The sequence below is a fragment of the Bubalus bubalis genome, chromosome 18, assembly GCF_019923935.1.
Source record: "Bubalus bubalis isolate 160015118507 breed Murrah chromosome 18, NDDB_SH_1, whole genome shotgun sequence".
Lineage (NCBI taxonomy): Eukaryota > Metazoa > Chordata > Mammalia > Artiodactyla > Bovidae > Bubalus > Bubalus bubalis.
Genome location: NC_059174.1, coordinates 59,948,605 through 59,964,294, shown reverse-complemented (window position 1 = coordinate 59,964,294; position 15,690 = coordinate 59,948,605). Strand labels below are relative to the sequence as shown.

At 44.9% G+C, this 15,690-nt stretch overlaps 2 protein-coding genes across 2 annotated transcripts; one reads left to right on the top strand and one right to left on the bottom strand.

Moving 5' to 3' along the window:
* Nucleotides 1-455: 455 nt before the first annotated feature.
* Nucleotides 456-10,657, bottom strand: LOC102395057 (protein FAM90A27P). Its single transcript, XM_025270281.3, has 8 exons — nucleotides 10,148-10,657; nucleotides 8,194-8,264; nucleotides 7,016-7,119; nucleotides 6,340-6,512; nucleotides 4,518-4,692; nucleotides 3,038-3,234; nucleotides 2,577-2,679; nucleotides 456-1,325 (listed from the first exon to the last, which is right to left on the bottom strand). The coding sequence occupies exons 3-8, from the start codon at nucleotides 7,085-7,087 to the stop codon at nucleotides 1,224-1,226; spliced, it is 822 nt and encodes a 273-aa protein (XP_025126066.3). The 5' UTR covers nucleotides 7,088-7,119; nucleotides 8,194-8,264; nucleotides 10,148-10,657; the 3' UTR covers nucleotides 456-1,223.
* A 98-nt stretch (nucleotides 10,658-10,755) lies between these two features.
* LOC102394731 (protein FRG2-like-2) lies at nucleotides 10,756-13,320 on the top strand. The gene is made up of 4 exons (XM_025270282.3): nucleotides 10,756-11,108; nucleotides 11,439-11,519; nucleotides 11,761-11,838; nucleotides 12,123-13,320. Exons 1-4 carry the CDS (start codon nucleotides 10,892-10,894, stop codon nucleotides 12,590-12,592), a joined length of 846 nt encoding a protein of 281 aa, XP_025126067.3. The 5' UTR covers nucleotides 10,756-10,891; the 3' UTR covers nucleotides 12,593-13,320.
* The last annotated feature ends 2,370 nt before the right edge of the window (nucleotides 13,321-15,690 follow it).

The following is a 15,690-nucleotide window of genomic DNA, read 5'->3' as shown; positions in this document are numbered from 1 at the left end:
TCTCATCCCAATCTCGCGAGACTTGAAGATGAGCCTCCCTCCACGGGAGCGAGGGGGAGGGTCACACGGTCACTCAGGGGAGAAAGAGACGAGGACACACCTGTCCTTCAGATTCCTCGCTGCTGTGAGGGTTCTGACCAACGAGTGTAGACTTCTTGAGAGGAGGAAGCACCTGAGATTGGAGCATGGCCTGCCCTCAACCCATCTTATACAGACAGTTCTGTATGGCTGACCAGAAACACTCATGGTGGGACTGGAGACACTCCAGATCTTTTTTTTTTTTTTTAATTTAGTTTTAACTGGAGGATAATTCCTTTACAAGGCTGTGTTGATTTCTGCCACACAACAGTCAGCCATAAGTCTACATATGTACCTTGCCTCTAGAAACTCCCTCCCACCTCCCCACCCCACCCCACCCCTCTAGGGTATGACAGAGCACTGGGTTGAGCTCCCTGTGTTCTACACCAACTTCCCACTAGCTATCTATTTTATACATGGTAATATACATGTTTCAGTGCTACTACTCAGTTCGTCCTCCTGTCTCCTTCCCTCCACTGGGGATACTGCAGATCTTGACAGGGCTCAGCCAAACTGAGTTGGGTGGAGCCTGCAGGTATAAAGGGGCTTTCCTGGGGGCATCCAGTGGTTAAGACTCCACTCTCCTAATGCAGGGGGTGAGGGTTCGTTCCCAGTTAGGGAACTAAGATCTCACATGCCGCAGAGTACAGCCAGGAAAAAGTTGGGCGTCACGGCTGGTGTCTTCCTGGTCATGTGGGTCCTTGTTAGGATCCAAGTCCAGGTGTACTGAGGGGACATGGGAGAGCTTGGCAGCCCCAGAGCAGGTGCTGAGAATGGGGCTGGAAGCTGTAAGATAGGCCAAGTCTTGCTTTTTTGGTGAGAGATTCTGGCAAGTCTGCACAGGGATCTAGGAAGCCCTCTCAAGTCATGCCTGGAAGCTGCACTGAGTTCTGGGCACGCTGTTGTGCAGCACGTTGGGGGCTGGGCTTTGAGCCCACATCAGGACATTAGCTTTGTGCCCAGAGGTCACAGACACAACCCAGGGCAAGCCGGGTGGAATGGAATATCCCACGGGTACCATCAGGCCCACTGGCTGTCGACTCGGCCATGAGAGGGGCCTCCAGGCAGAAGGTCTGCACAGCTGGGTGAGGCATTAGCGTCCATCTCGTGTCTTGTGTCCACAAGCACTCAGTTCAAGGGCAAAGTCATCTCTTCTTGGGGATCTGGGCCAGTGGCTGACCCATGAGGACAGGGCCTAGGACAGGTCTCCTCTTGGACGTTTGGACAGGCATCGGCCGGGTGGGTTGCTGTGGGAGAGGGAACCTCATTAGATACCTCGGGAGTCAGAATTATCTAACTGAATGCAATACGGCACTGATCGTTTCAACAATATAGTAATAGAAAACAGGAACATCATAAGCAATTTGGGACAAATGATGTATTAGCTGGCAGACTAATACAATATAATTATATATATGTAATATACATATAATAAAATAAAATGAAATACAATAGACAGAAAATAAATATATGCTAGGAGTTTTTTCTACAACAGGAAGAGAAACAACCCAATTAGACACAGACAACACATGCAAAATTAAATTTCACAGAAAAGACATGCAAATAAATGGTCATTACACATTTGCAGAGAAATCCATCTCAGAGATGGTCAAGGGGAAAAATTACTATACCAATCTGAGACTTATGCCCATCAGTTATGGCCATGAAAACTTCCCTATATTGTCTATTGTTAAGGTCAATGGTAGAAACATTTTCCTATGCAATGTGGAGAATGTCAATAGCAACTATCTTTTTGAGGACAACTGGGAGTAATTGCAAGTTAAAAGATGCCTCATCTGGACTTGAAGTCAGAGAAGGCATCTGATAAAACACTTTGTATGCTAAAATCATCCCTGAATATTCATTGGAAGGACTGATCCTGAAGCTGAAGCTCCAATAAGTTGGCCACCTGATGTGAAGAGCCAACTCATTGGGAAAGACCCTGATGCTGGGAAAGATTAAGGGCAGGAGGAGAAGGAGCAACAGAAGATGAGATGGTTGGATAGAATTACCAACTCAATGGACCTGAATATGAGCAAACTTCAGGAGATGGTGAAGGACAGGGAAGCCTGGCATGCTACAGTCCATGGGGTGGCAAAGAATCAGACACGACTGAGCCACTGAACAATAAAAATGCTGAAATGCCTTCACTAGCTTTTGCTGGCCTACTTGCACAAAAAATTAAAATAGTGGGACCAGAATTTTGGATTCCCCAACCCATAGTGTAAAAAAAAAAAAAAAATGGAACCTGAAAAATATAGAAAATGAAAACAAGAAACAGGACACCTAGCGGCCAGCCTGGGTTTAACATGACCTTGCACACATGAGAGGCGTGAAGTGAAGTCGCTCAGTCGTGTCTGATTCTTGGCGACCCTGTGGACTGTTGCCTACCAGGCTCCTCCATCCATGGGATTTTCCAAGCAAGAGTACTATATCACACAGAAGCACAAAGGGGATGGAAGGGAGGGACGGAGCAGGGGGGCTTGGGCAAGACTCACCCTCATGAAGGCATGCAAATCCTCAGGCTCCTGTCTCTGCCTCTTCCCTTGCCAACTCACGGGGTGGGTCTGGGGAACAGCATTTCTCTGCTGCACCTCTTGCCTGCAGAACAGTTCATGTTAAGTGTCTGGATGCCCCCACCTTTCTGTCTTCACCACTGACCAGGAGCCAAGAGCAGCCCTGGAGCCTGGTCCTAGCCCCTGTTTGGGGTGAGGAAGGCGGCCAAGGTTCTGAGACTTTTGCAAAGGCAAGTCCTTCCACCATTTCAGAGGCAGCTTCCTCTCCCGGGAAGTGCCTCTTCCTCTCCTGAGGTCTCATCCTTGAACACTCTCAGGTGGTTCTCTCCATCTTTTCAAGAGAGCTGCTGGCCCTTCTCCCATCATGATTCTCAGGACTAGAATAAGCTCTGAGGGTGTTCCCCGCCCCACCACAAATCATTCTGAATTCCAGGATTCCTCACCTTGGTTCTGGTTCCTGCTCTCTGACAGCCTCATTAAAGAACGTTGGAGTCTGGATCTCCTGGGGTCTCCTCGGTTCCAGATTCTCCTTCTTCTTGGAGCCCAAAGGCTGTGGAGCAACGGCCCCAGCCCAGGACTTCATGGGGCACCACTTGCTGGTGGCCAGGTGTCCAAAAGCACCACAGTTTCTGCACTTCACCTGGGGGTGGGGGAGGAGTGTGAAGTTAACAGGTATCACAGGCAATCTTTTATCAAAGATTAATTTATTTTATAGTTTTTTTCAACTTCTTTAAACCCATACCATGTAGCATGTGGGATCTTCGTTCCCTGACCAGGGATCAAACCCATGCCCCCCGCATTGGAAGCATGGAGTCTTAACCACTGGACTGCCAGGGAAGTCCCCACAGGCAAATTTCAAAGGTTAATACAGTTGACTCTTCGAGACATGGGTTGAACGGGGCAGATCCATTTACACTCAGGTATTTTTCATACATACGTACGTACTGTAGGATGACCACATCCAAAGTTGGTTGAATTCTCAGATGGGAAACCACTTGCAAGTATAATGGACTACAGGGCTGGCTCTAAAGTCATAGTTGGATTTTCCACTGACTAAGGTTTGCTGCTCCTAACTCTTGCATTGTTTCAGGATCAGCTGCATAAGGACAGATTTTTGAAGTTGCATATTGATTTGGGATAGAAGACATGGACCAGAGCTGCCAGGAAATTTGAGATACTATGATGCAAGGAGATCCAATGAGTCCATCCTAAAGGAAATCAGTCCTGATTTTTCATTGGAAGGACTGATGCTGAAGCCGAAACTCCCAATACTTTGGCCACTTGATGAGAAAAACTGACTCATTGGAAAAGACCCTGATGCTGGGAAAGATTGAAGGTGAGAGAAGGGGACAACAGAGGATGATATGGTTGGATGGCATCACCGACTCAATGGACATGAGTTTGAGTAAATTCTGGGAGTTGGTGATAGACAGGGAGGCCAGGCGTGCTGCAGTCCATGGGGTCGGAGAGAGTCAGACACGACTGAGTGACTGAACTGAACTGAACTGAACTGATGGTGCTGTCCACAGAGCATTTTAGAGAGAGAGATCAAGGAGAAAAGAATCTAGTGTCTAAAGGTAATAAATATGAACCAGGTTTGTGCATTGGAAAAACACCCAGCTTGACATGACACTAAACATTGAATAAAGTTTCTCCTCAGAGGAGCTGATGGGTCAATTGCCCTGGTGAAGATACTACAAACCAAGCCAGCCTTAGATAAGTAAGAACATCTGAGTCATAAGACACAGATGTTTCTGAGTTCTTTGGTGGTCCAGTGGTTAGGACTCAGCACATTCATTGCCCCAAGCAGGGGTTCAATGCTTACTTGGAGAACTAAGACCCTGCAAATATTTCCACAGTAAAATCCACTCTCTGGGATGCATGCATACACCCTGGTTCTTGAAACATCCAAGTTCCACCTACCTTGTTATTCTCGTCTGAGAAAGTAGTCCTCCGCTCCACAGGTCCCCTCAGTAGCTTCTTCACATTCTGAGCCATAGTGGGTCTCTGGGGCAGTTGGTGAATGTAGTGACTTTTTATCTGCCTCACCTCCTGGGGCTTCTGGGCATTCTTCCTTGGGAGTTGACTACTGGATTTTCTAGTCACAAGAAAAAAAATAAAGGTAAACACAGAGACCCTGATGGAAAAGACACTGATGCTGGAAAAGACTGAGGGAAGGAGGAGAAGGGGATGACAGGATGAGACGGTTGATGGCATCATCGACTCAATGGACATGAGTTTGAGCACACTCTGGGAGCTGGTGAAGGACAGGGAAGCCTGGTGTGCTGCAGTCCATGGGGTCGCAAAGAGTCGGACACGACTGAGTGACTGAACAACAATGAACATAAAGACAGAAGCCCATCATACCCCTACTTCTGAATGAATGAGGGGCTCAGTGATCACTAGGGCACACCCTCTGTGAGTTGGTCTACTCATGAACTCATGTCCCATTCTGTGAAATGTGTCATCTTTTTCCGTCATTACTTAGTTCCAGAGTGGGACATTGCCTGAGATGAATCCTCTTATTAACAAACAGGGAAATTAGATTTGCAACCTTGAATGCCTGGTTTTGATGACTTGGCTATGATCAGGGCTACTTCTAATATTTCTCCCTGAGAATTTCAACATAAACTTGGGCCTGAATTTTGGATTTTTAGCCAGGTACTCCATCCAACATTTAAGCATCTACCAATATTTATTAAAGCTAAAACGGAGGCAGCCAACAAGTATGGAATTTTCCCCACATACTTTCAGAAAACTCACAATTTTCACATAACAACTTCTTACTGAGAAAACCTGCCAGTTCTTCTGACAAAGCATTGCAAAGATGTGACATGTAAATTAATGAACACCTGTGAAATTTCAGACATGACCCCAACCCCATAGGTCAATGTTCAATAGAGGCTTTTGCACAAAGCCGCAGATGAACAAGCAGTCTGAGGGTCCTTGTACAAGCTCACATATATGTACAAACTCACACCAGGCTGAGGCTGTGCTGTGTTGAGGGACACATAAGTCAAAAGTCTATGGTTGGGGGAGGGTCTTCCTGGTGGCTCAGTGGTGAAAAATTCACCTCTCAAGGCAGGAGACACGGGTTCAGTCCCTGTTCCTGGATGATCCCACATGCTGTGGAGCAGCAAAGCCTGTGTACCACAACTATTGTGCCTAAAGCCCTTGTGCCTAAACTAAAGCTATTGTGCCTAAACAACTATTGTGCCTAGAGCCCGAGAGCTGCAACTGTTGAAGCCGGAGTGCCCTAGAACCTGTGCTCTGCCATAGAGAAGCCCACACACCACAACTAGAAAGACTACCCCCCCACACACAATGCTCACTACACCTACAGAAAAGCCTGTGCAGCATCAAAGACCCAGTATAGTCAATAACTAAATAAATAATTGTTTTAAAGTCTATTGGAGGGAGGAATTGGGATTGACACATATACACTATTGATACTATGTATAAAATAAATAACTAATGAGAACCTACTGTATAACATCGGAGACTCTACTCAAAGCTCTGTGGTGACCTAAATGGGAAGGAAACCCAAGGAATAGGGGATATATGTATACATGTGCCTGATTCACTTTGCTGTACAGCAGAAACTGACTTATTGTAAAGCAACTATACTCCAGAAAAAAAAAAAAAAACTTTTTTTAATCTATGCAAGCAGAAATCTACAGCTACATCTGTGCCTTTGGGGATCCCTCCAGGCTCTACCCACATCACTGTCTGACGTCTGACCTACCTCTCCTCTTGGACTCCAGGTCTCTGTGGAGCTCCATGAGGCTTGTGCACTAGAGGCTGACATTTCTTATCGGGGACACAGCGGGCAGTTGGGTCCTCTCCTGGCAACAGAGGGAACCGTAGCAGAACCTCCACAGAAGCATCAACTACCCATTTCTCTGTCATCAAGTCGAGCTGATGGAGACAAAAGAGAACCAACATACAATCTGAGTTTTGCACCCAGGAAGAAGCCTTGGGATTACAGAAGATGAAAAAGACTCCCAGTTTCATAAGGTCTTTAATGTAACGATAGTCTGAGTGTAAAGGTTCTTTCCTCCAACCCCATAATGAGTTTTCTCGTTATCTTCAAGGAGCAGGCAGCAGGGGGTGAACGTGGGGTGTTAAGGGAATAATGGGAATCCCTAAGTGAAAACTGAAGAGCCAGAGCCGTAGCATGTTGGTTCTCTTTTGTCTCCATTAGATTGAAACTCGATTTTTGATTGAGTTCGATTGATTGAATTATTGGTCATATGATTGAACTCAATCTCCAAGCACCCTTTCCTATGTACACCCACATTGTTCATCATTGAATTTCACCCCTGTGCACAGGAAAGCCTGCCTTAGCACTGACACCAGAGCGGAAGTCCACCTTATTCCTCAACATCTTACTTGCCCGACCGAAAACCTCGAGTACTTACATCTCTTTGTGGGATCCCGATCTCCTGTAAGAATGCTTTACCCTGTTCCATAGAAAGTTTGCTGGGGTCCATCGCTGGGGTTTTACCCCAGAGATTCTCTTTCTCTGTGGAGGAAAGAAAATGAAATTTTATTTTAGACATTGAATTTTAGGCCATTGAATTTTAGACATTCTTAGAACCTCCCACCTACAGAACAGTCAAGTCCCATCCCTCTTCTCTGCCTACCATCTCACCTGCTACTTTTTATTCAAAGTATATGTACATATTCTTCTACTAGGAACAGAGTACCAATTAATGAAAAATAAGGTGATACTATTTACAATAGCCAAGACATGGAAACAACCTAAATGCTCATCCACAGATGAATGGATACAGAAGATGTGGTAAATATGAGTATTGCTGCTGCTGCTGCTAAGTCGCTTCAGTGGTGTCCAACTCTGTGCGACCCCAGAGATGGCAGCCCACCAGGCTCCCCCATCCCTGGGATTCTCCAGGCAAGAACACTGGAATGGGTTGCCATTTCCTTCTCCAATGCATGAAAGTGAAAAGTGAAAGTGAAGTCGCTCAGTCGTGTCCGACTCCCAGTGACTCCATGGACTGCAGCCTACCAGGCTCCTCCGTCTGTGGGATTTTCCAGGCAAGAGTACTGGAGTGGGGTGCCATTGCCTTCTCCAAATATGAGTATTACTCAGGCATAAAAAAGAATGAAATAATGCCATTTGCAGCAATATGGATGGACCTAGAGGTACTATACAAGTGAAGTAAGTCAGAAAGACAAATATCTTATGATTTCACTTATACGTGGAATCTAAAATATGACATAAGTGAACTTATCTATGAAACAGACTCACAGACATAGAGAACAGATTGTGGTTGCCAAGGGTGACGAGGGGTGAGGGAGGGATGAAGTGAGAGATTGGGATTAGCAGATGCAAACTATTATATATAAAATGGATAAACAAGAAGGTCCTACTGTATGGTACAGGAAACTATATTCAATATCCTATTACAAATCATAATGGAAAGGAATATGAAAAAAGAATACATATAAATTTATATAAATGAAACATTGTACTGTATACAAGACATTAACCTTCATGTAAAAATTAACACTTCGGAAGTACTTTGTGAATCAGCGCTGTGCTAGAAATTCTAGCAAAGAATTAACTAATCCTTACCTCAATGCCTGAAAATGGACCGCTGCAGAGTTTTCCCAATCTCCTAGTTTGCTGAGGACAAACTGAGGCCCCTAAAGAGAAAAGAATTCAACCGTGCTTTTGCCGTCTGTCCAGAGCCACTCAGATATGTGGACACTGGGCAAAACCGCTGGAGACAGAGCAGTTACCTGGATGAAGAGAGAAGAGACCACTGACCAGAATGCCTTCTGCTGGCCTTTATACTGTCTTAGGACCCCCTTGGCCACGCCCTTCCAATATCCCCATCTCCTTTACCTAATCACGGGACAAAGCCCCGCCAACCTAACCTGATGGGATAGAATGTTGTATTGAGTTTTCACCATTCTTTTACACTCCCACTTTATTTCGAAGTATAAACCTGAAAAAATAGTCTAATTTGGTCTTTGCCATTCCCTAAGACTTTAGAAAAATACATGTATAACTACTTCATTTAAAGGATACAGTGAAAGCATTAGTCCCTCAGTGCTCACGGACACTTCTGACCCATGGACTGTAGCCAGTGAGGCTCCTCTGTCCATGGGTTTCTCCAGGGGCGAATACTGGAGAGGGTTGCCAATTCCTCCTTCAGGGGATCTTCCCAACCCAGGGATCAAACCCATGTCTCCTGCATTGCAGGTGTATTCTTTACCCTTGAATCTCCTGGGAAGCCCCTCACTCAGGGAACTTCTTTGAAAAGATGGAATGGGTTGACTAAACAATTAATAGGATCTAATGGAAATACAAATAGATTGCAGTGGGAAAATATCCTATTCCACAAGCTGTCATAAGAAGTAAATAAAATTTACCATAATGGATTATATTAAGAAAAAGAAAAGACAGTTCTGCCAGGGACAGGAAAGAAAGGGTCAGCACATGGTATATCTGATCATGGGACTGGCATATTTGATGGTCTACAATAAAGTGTGTTTTCCTCTTCATATTTTCAATGACCAATTTCAAGTACTGAGGAAGCACTTCCCAAACACAAATTAAGTTAGAATAACTCATCTCTGGGACTTCCTAGCAGTCCAGTGGTTAAAACTCTGCACTTCCATGGGAGGAGGCCAAAAAATAAAAATATAAAATAAAATTTCTAAAAAGAAAATGTAATTCTGGTTTCCACATAGCTCTTACAGGTTTATGGTCAGGGTCCTAAATTCCAACCAGCTCCAAATATGTTCTGCTAAACACACTGGGATAAAAATAAATGAGTAACTCGTTATTTTATATTTTTATTTTTTTGCCTTCTCCCATGGAAGTGCAGAGTCTTAACCATTGGACCTGCTGGCCACACCCTCAGGTAACTCCATCATCCTAATCTAATCACATGGTAACAGAGCCCCGCCCACATCCCCTGATTGGATGGAATGTTCTAGTGGTTGTTAACCATTCTGTCACACTCCAAATTATATCCAGTGTGTAGAAATAAAGAAATATAATATAATTTGGTCTTTGGCATTCCATATGATCTTAGAAAGATATGACCGTACAACTTTGCAATTATATACTATGTTTAAAATATACTTAAGCCTATGCTGCCAGTGGGAGAGGATCTGCATGAGTTGGGGAGGGGGTACATGGAAATATTTGAGCTTTCTGCTCATTTTTGCTGTGAGCTAAAAACTGCTATAAAAATAGACCCTATTTAGAAAAAAAAAAAACCCTCATGCATTAAAAATATTCAGGGTCCTGAATTTAAATCAGCTACAAACTAATTTTCCTGAGTACACCAGGATAAAGAGAAGTTAATAACTCACAACTTTTAAATGCCCTTGCTCAAAGACAACAGGGCTCCATAACTGATAATCCAACCCCTCACCCCACACACACATAACTCAGTCTCCGAGTAACCATTATTTAAAAAGTCGACTTTCATCTAAAAATTGACATTTTAGAAGTGTTTTGTGAATCAGGCACGGTGCCAAGAAATGCTATTTAACAATTAACTAATCCTCACCTCAACACTCAAATTGGTCCTCAATAGATTTGTCCCACTCAGCAATTTCTCTGAGGGATTCCTTGAGTTCTCAAGGAGAAATCAGAACTAAGCTGTGTCCTTGCCCTCTGTCCTGAGCCGATCAAATACGTGGACACTGCACAAAACCACTGGAGACATAATGTTCACCAAGATGACTGCAGAAGCAACTGCAGACTAGAATTCCTTCTTCTGCTTGGCTTTATACTGTCTCAGGACCCGCTGGCTATGCCCTCCAGATAATCCCATCATCCTAACCTAATCACCGATCTCGTCCCCCTGATTGGATGGAATGTTTTATAGGTGTTTACCATTACTTTATACGTTCCACTTTTTTCTCAAATGTATACATCTGAAACAACGTGCTACAATTAGGTTTTGCCAATTTCTATAGTATTTTAAACCATAGCTTCCCTGGTGGCACTAGTGGTACAGAACCTGACTGCCAATGCCGGAGACCTAAGAGCCGAGGGTTCGATCCCTGGGTCGGGAAGATTCCAGGGAGTAGGAAATGGCTGCCGCCGCCGCTGCTAAGTCGCTTCAGTCGTGTCTGACAGTACAACCACAAATAAGGCTCCTAATCTCACGAGAAGACGGCATAATCCAATCAGCCAATAGGAACAAGCCACGCCCCCTGAGGTTCTAATAAAAGGCCGGTTCACCTCTCCAGTGAACACGTCTCACTCCGAACCTCTCTGAGAGCCCGCTCTTCGTTTGGAGCTCCAGATGGAATCCGGCACAGAAGACCGTCACCCCCACAGCCCTTCCATGGAACAACCCACTGACCAGACCCCATCTCAACAAGACTCCTTTGAAGAAAAGAGCTCTGATGTGGAGGAGAAACTCTCTGAAGGGAAAGGCGAAATAGTCTCTTCCCAACTCCAACAGAACTCCGTGGAAGAAAGGGGCTCAGATGGGGAGGAGAAACGATCCAAAGAAAAAGGCAAGACCTTCTCTTGCCACTTAGATAGCCACGTCCAGAGGCCAGATAGGAACCTGAGCTGTTGGTCTGGGGTGGAAAGGAGGAATGGAATCAGGGACATCTAATTTGTGGGTATTTTATTTGGAGATTGGTGATAGGAGCCGAACCCCAGTCCTAGAGGGCTCTGAGTACTGTGGTGATGATCCCCAAGAACCGTATGGCTCTAGTTCACATAGGATGCATCTGCAGGGCCTCAATTGAGAGATTTGCCCAAAAATACGGGCGAGGGATGGACTAAACACTTCAGTGTCCCTCAAGGAGGGCAGTCATTTAATTCCCCCTTTTTTCCAGGGTCGGAGCCCGAGATGGATGAGAAAGATAATTCGAAGGAAAACGAGACCCAAGACAGAAACAGACACACTGCTCCTTCAGGTAAGACTTCATTTTTCTGGAGAAGAGGGACAGGACAGGGGGTACCCCAGTCTCCCTGAGCAGGGAACTAGGTGAGCTTTGGCTGCCAGGCCTTGCCCATCCTGAACTCTAGGATGCGGGCAAACCAAAAGCGGGCAAACCAGCTTTTGTTGCGCTCTTGGCTTCTTGTGCGTCGGGGATCAGCTAGGTTGCCAAGGCAGAGGTTGCAAGCAGTCACTCAAAACTCTCACCTGATCCACAGATTCAGAACGTGGTTCCAGTTCCGAGAGTTCCAGAAAGCGGAAGATGGATTCCAGGAACCAAACCTGCGATGGAACAGGTAGGATCTTGCTTTTGGGTCTCGAGGTGTGTGAAGAGAAAGCAGGTGACCTGTCCAGTACGTGGGCACAAAGGGGGTTGTCCAATGGCTGAAGGCATTTAGAAACTCTGGGATCCCTGGAACATTTGAACGCCCAAGATGGGTGTAGCATCACCTCGTTCTAGAGCTGAGGGTGTGGCGCAGGAGAGGTGGGGTGTACCTGAAGGTGCGTGGTGAGATCCCTGGAATGGGGGGTCCTTGGGAATTGATGTGGCAGGTCTCTCACCCGCATGCTTTGTCCGTAGGGGCCTCTCCCGATGAACCCAGTGTGACTTCGGAAAACAAGAAACGGAAGGTGCTTGAGTCTGGCCGCAGCAGCTCCAGCGAAAAGACCCGGGCTCCTCGCTCCAGAAGACCCCACCCGACGCGCCCTGGGCGCAGTCGGCGGCCCAGATCCAGGTCCCCGGAAGACCAGTTGCCTCCACTCCGAAAAAGCCTCGTGACCTCCCTGCGCTATATGTCCGAGGCCATTTATCAGAGCATAGTCCACATGCACAAGCAGCCGGGATATTCCCCGCAGTGCTGGCAGCAGCTGGCCCAGCTCCGGGGGCCTCTGTGGGCCGCAGCGCAGACCGTGTACACCATGGCCAACCAGGCGGCCTATGCCTTCCCGGCTGAGGGCTGGCTCTCTCCGGCTCCAGCGCAGGGTACCCTGGGGCCAACCAAGGACGGAGTAGAAGGGCCGAGCTCCGAGGCCAGTCCACCTCTTCTCTAGACGTCAGAGCATCAGAAGAAGCTTGATTTGAGCCAGGGGGACCCAAGCCTACTCAGCAGAGACCACAGCTCTGACAGTGAGAGCCAAACCTTGAAACCCCCTAGATTCTCCAAAATGACCAGCAGGGCCGATGTTCGTCACAAACCTGGGGTGCTGATAGGAGAGGAACTTGAGAAATGGACTCAGAATGTGAAATCTGGGTTTCCTTGAGGACTCAGATTACAGAGTTTAAAATTCATGCTAGACAATGCATGCACTTTGAGTATCTTGGAAACCAAGTTGGTGTATTAATAACCACCACCTTTCCCGCCTAACTACCCGCCCCTCTCCCCCTGCCCCCCCACCCCACCCTGACAACTCCCAGGCCCCTTGCCTCTCTGGATGGCTAAAGTTGATGTGCATGTACCACACTGGCATTATTTTATAATGAGAGCAAGTATCAGGATGTAATTCACATGTATTTGCACACTTTGAAGTGTAGAACTGAAAACATATTCATATCCTTTTTTTTTTTTTTTTTTTCTGAAAAAGCACTAGATCTTTCCTCATTCATCTCCAGGCCATGGAGGCAGATATTCACAAAGCTTTAATAAGAATCTGTCTTGGGAAATGTTTACAGTTTTCAGTTTGATGAAAGATGGTGATGCCACCATGTGGCATATTTTTGTTTAATTTAGATATTAAACATATTTTTGTTTAGATAAAACCTAAGTCAAGATATATGAAAAGGTTTCTTGACCTTGTGTATTTATTCTTATGTACCTACTTTTATTTTTTTTATTTTTTTTTTAAATTTTATTTTATTTTTAAACTTTACATAACTGTATTAGTTTTGCCAAATATCAAAATGAATCCGCCACAGGTATACATGTGTTCCCCATCCTGAACCCTCCTCCCTCCTCCCTCCCCATTCCATCCCTCGTCCCAGTGCACCAGCCCCAAGCATCCAGTATCTTGCATCGAACCTGGACTGGCAACTCGTTTCATACATGATATTTTACATGTTTCAATGCCATTCTCCCAAATCTTCCCACCCTCTCCCTCTCCCACAGAGTCCATAAGACTGTTCTATACATCAGTGTCTCTTTTGCTGTCTCGTACACAGGGTTATTGTTACCATCTTTCTAAATTCCATATATATGCGTTAGTATACTGTATTGGTGTTTTTCTTTCTGGCTTACTTCACTCTGTATAATAGCCTCCAGTTTCATCCACCTCATTAGAACTGATTCAAATGTATTCTTTTTTTTTTTTTAATTTTATTTTATTTTTAAACTTTACATAACTGTATTAGTTTTGCCAAATATCAAAATGAATCCACCACAGGTATACATGTGTTCCCCATCCTGAACCCTCCTCCCTCCTCCCTCCCCATTCCTTCCCTCTGGGTCATCCCAGTGCACCAGCCCCAAGCATCCAGTATCGTGCATCGAACCTGGACTGGCAACTCATTTCATACATGATATTTCACATGTTTCAATGCCATTCTCCCAAATCTTCCCACCCTCTCCCTCTCCCACAGAGTCCATAAGACTGTTCTACTCCATTGTGTATATGTACCACAGCTTTCTGATCCATTCATCTGCTGATGGACATCTAGGTTGCTTCCATGTCCTGGCTATTATAAACAGTGCTGCGATGAACATTGGGGTACACATGTCTCTTTCCCTTCTGGTTTCCTCAGTGTGTATGCCCAGCAGTGGGATTGCTGGGTCATTATGTACCTACTTTTAGATTTCTCCTGCTTCATAGATTTCAATTTGCCATGGTTTCATAGAGGATATTAAATCTCATATATATATTGTTGTTGGCTTTATATATTATTGTATTTAATTCCATATAGTTTTGATTTGCATTTTACACTGGGATCATATAGTCTCAGCATATAAATGTATATAATTTTTATGTAACAAAAATGAAATTAAAGTTTCAGAAATCTATTTTAGCCTTTGTCGTCTTATTTCCGTATCACTTAGTAACAAAGTAAACAGTAATGTTTTGGGGGAAGGAAATGGCAACCTACTCAAGTACTCTTGCCTGGGAAATCCCATGGACAGAGGAGCCTGAGGACTGCAAGAGTCAGACACAACTTAGCGACTAAACCATCGGAAGTTAACTATAAGTATAATGGTAATAAAAAAAATAGTGATAACACAGAGACACGCACACACATTCACAGAGCTCAAATATATCCACATTGTTAGGCAACAGAGCTCTAGAACTTTCTTCACCTTGAAAAATTGAAACTCTGTACCCATTAAATTACTCTCTGGGTCTCCCTCCCCTCAGTCCCCAGTAACTACCATCCTACTATTTCTGTAACTATGAATTTGACTACTCTAGATATTTCAGTAAGTGAAATCATATGATACTTGTGTTATTGTGACTGGCATAGTTTGCTATGGTTTATGTCCTCAAGGTGCATCCATTCTGTAGCATGTGACAAGATTTCCTTTCTTTCTAAGGCTGAATACTATCCGTTTGTATGTTTCTGTCACTCAGCGTAATGCCTTTGGTATTCAGTCATGTTTTTGCACAGAGTAAGAGTTTATTATTTTTCATTGCTGACTGCCATTCAGTTTTACAGATTGACTAGTGGTTGTTTATCTATCCACCATTTGTTGGACATTTGGGTTCCTTCCAGTTTTGGGGCATGCATGTGCGATAAGTTGCTTCAGCCGACTCTGACTCTCTGTGACCCTGTGGTCTGTAGCCTGCCAGGCTCCTCTGTCCATGGGCTTCTGCAGGCAAGAAACCTGGAATGGTTTGCCCTGCTCTCTTCCAGGGGATCTTCCTAACCCAGGGATCAAACCCGCGTCTCTTGCATCTCCTGCATTGGCAAGCAGGTTCTTTACCACCAGGGAAGCCCTCTCTTTTAGAGACAACATAATTCTATAAACATGCCATGTAGGTCTGTTTTTGGTGATGTAAAGTTTTTTATTTTCATGGGTAATATTTGAGATATTCTGCAAACTGTACCATTTATAGCATTCATTCTTTAGATTAAAATTTTAGATTCCATCTGAAATGAGGTCACAGTTTCACAAGCCATGGAGTGCTCACAAAACTTTTGAGCACTACCAATATACCATGAAACC

Bases quoted from the DNA above. Each gene is read 5' to 3' on its own strand.
- LOC102395057 (XM_025270281.3), bottom strand. From the start codon at position 7,087: ATGGACCCCAGCAAACTTTCTATGGAACAGGGTAAAGCATTCTTACAG. The intron at 6,513-7,015 runs GTAAGTACTCGA...TGTCTCCATCAG, and splicing joins TCGGGATCCCACAAAGAGAT to CTCGACTTGATGACAGAGAA. The intron at 2,680-3,037 runs GTGAGGAATCCT...ACTGTTCTGCAG, and splicing joins GAGCAGGAACCAGAACCAAG to GCAAGAGGTGCAGCAGAGAA.
- LOC102394731 (XM_025270282.3), top strand. From the start codon at position 10,892: ATGGAATCCGGCACAGAAGACCGTCACCCCCACAGCCCTTCCATGGAA. The intron at 11,520-11,760 runs GTAAGACTTCAT...CCTGATCCACAG, and splicing joins CAGACACACTGCTCCTTCAG to ATTCAGAACGTGGTTCCAGT. The intron at 11,839-12,122 runs GTAGGATCTTGC...CTTTGTCCGTAG, and splicing joins CCAAACCTGCGATGGAACAG to GGGCCTCTCCCGATGAACCC.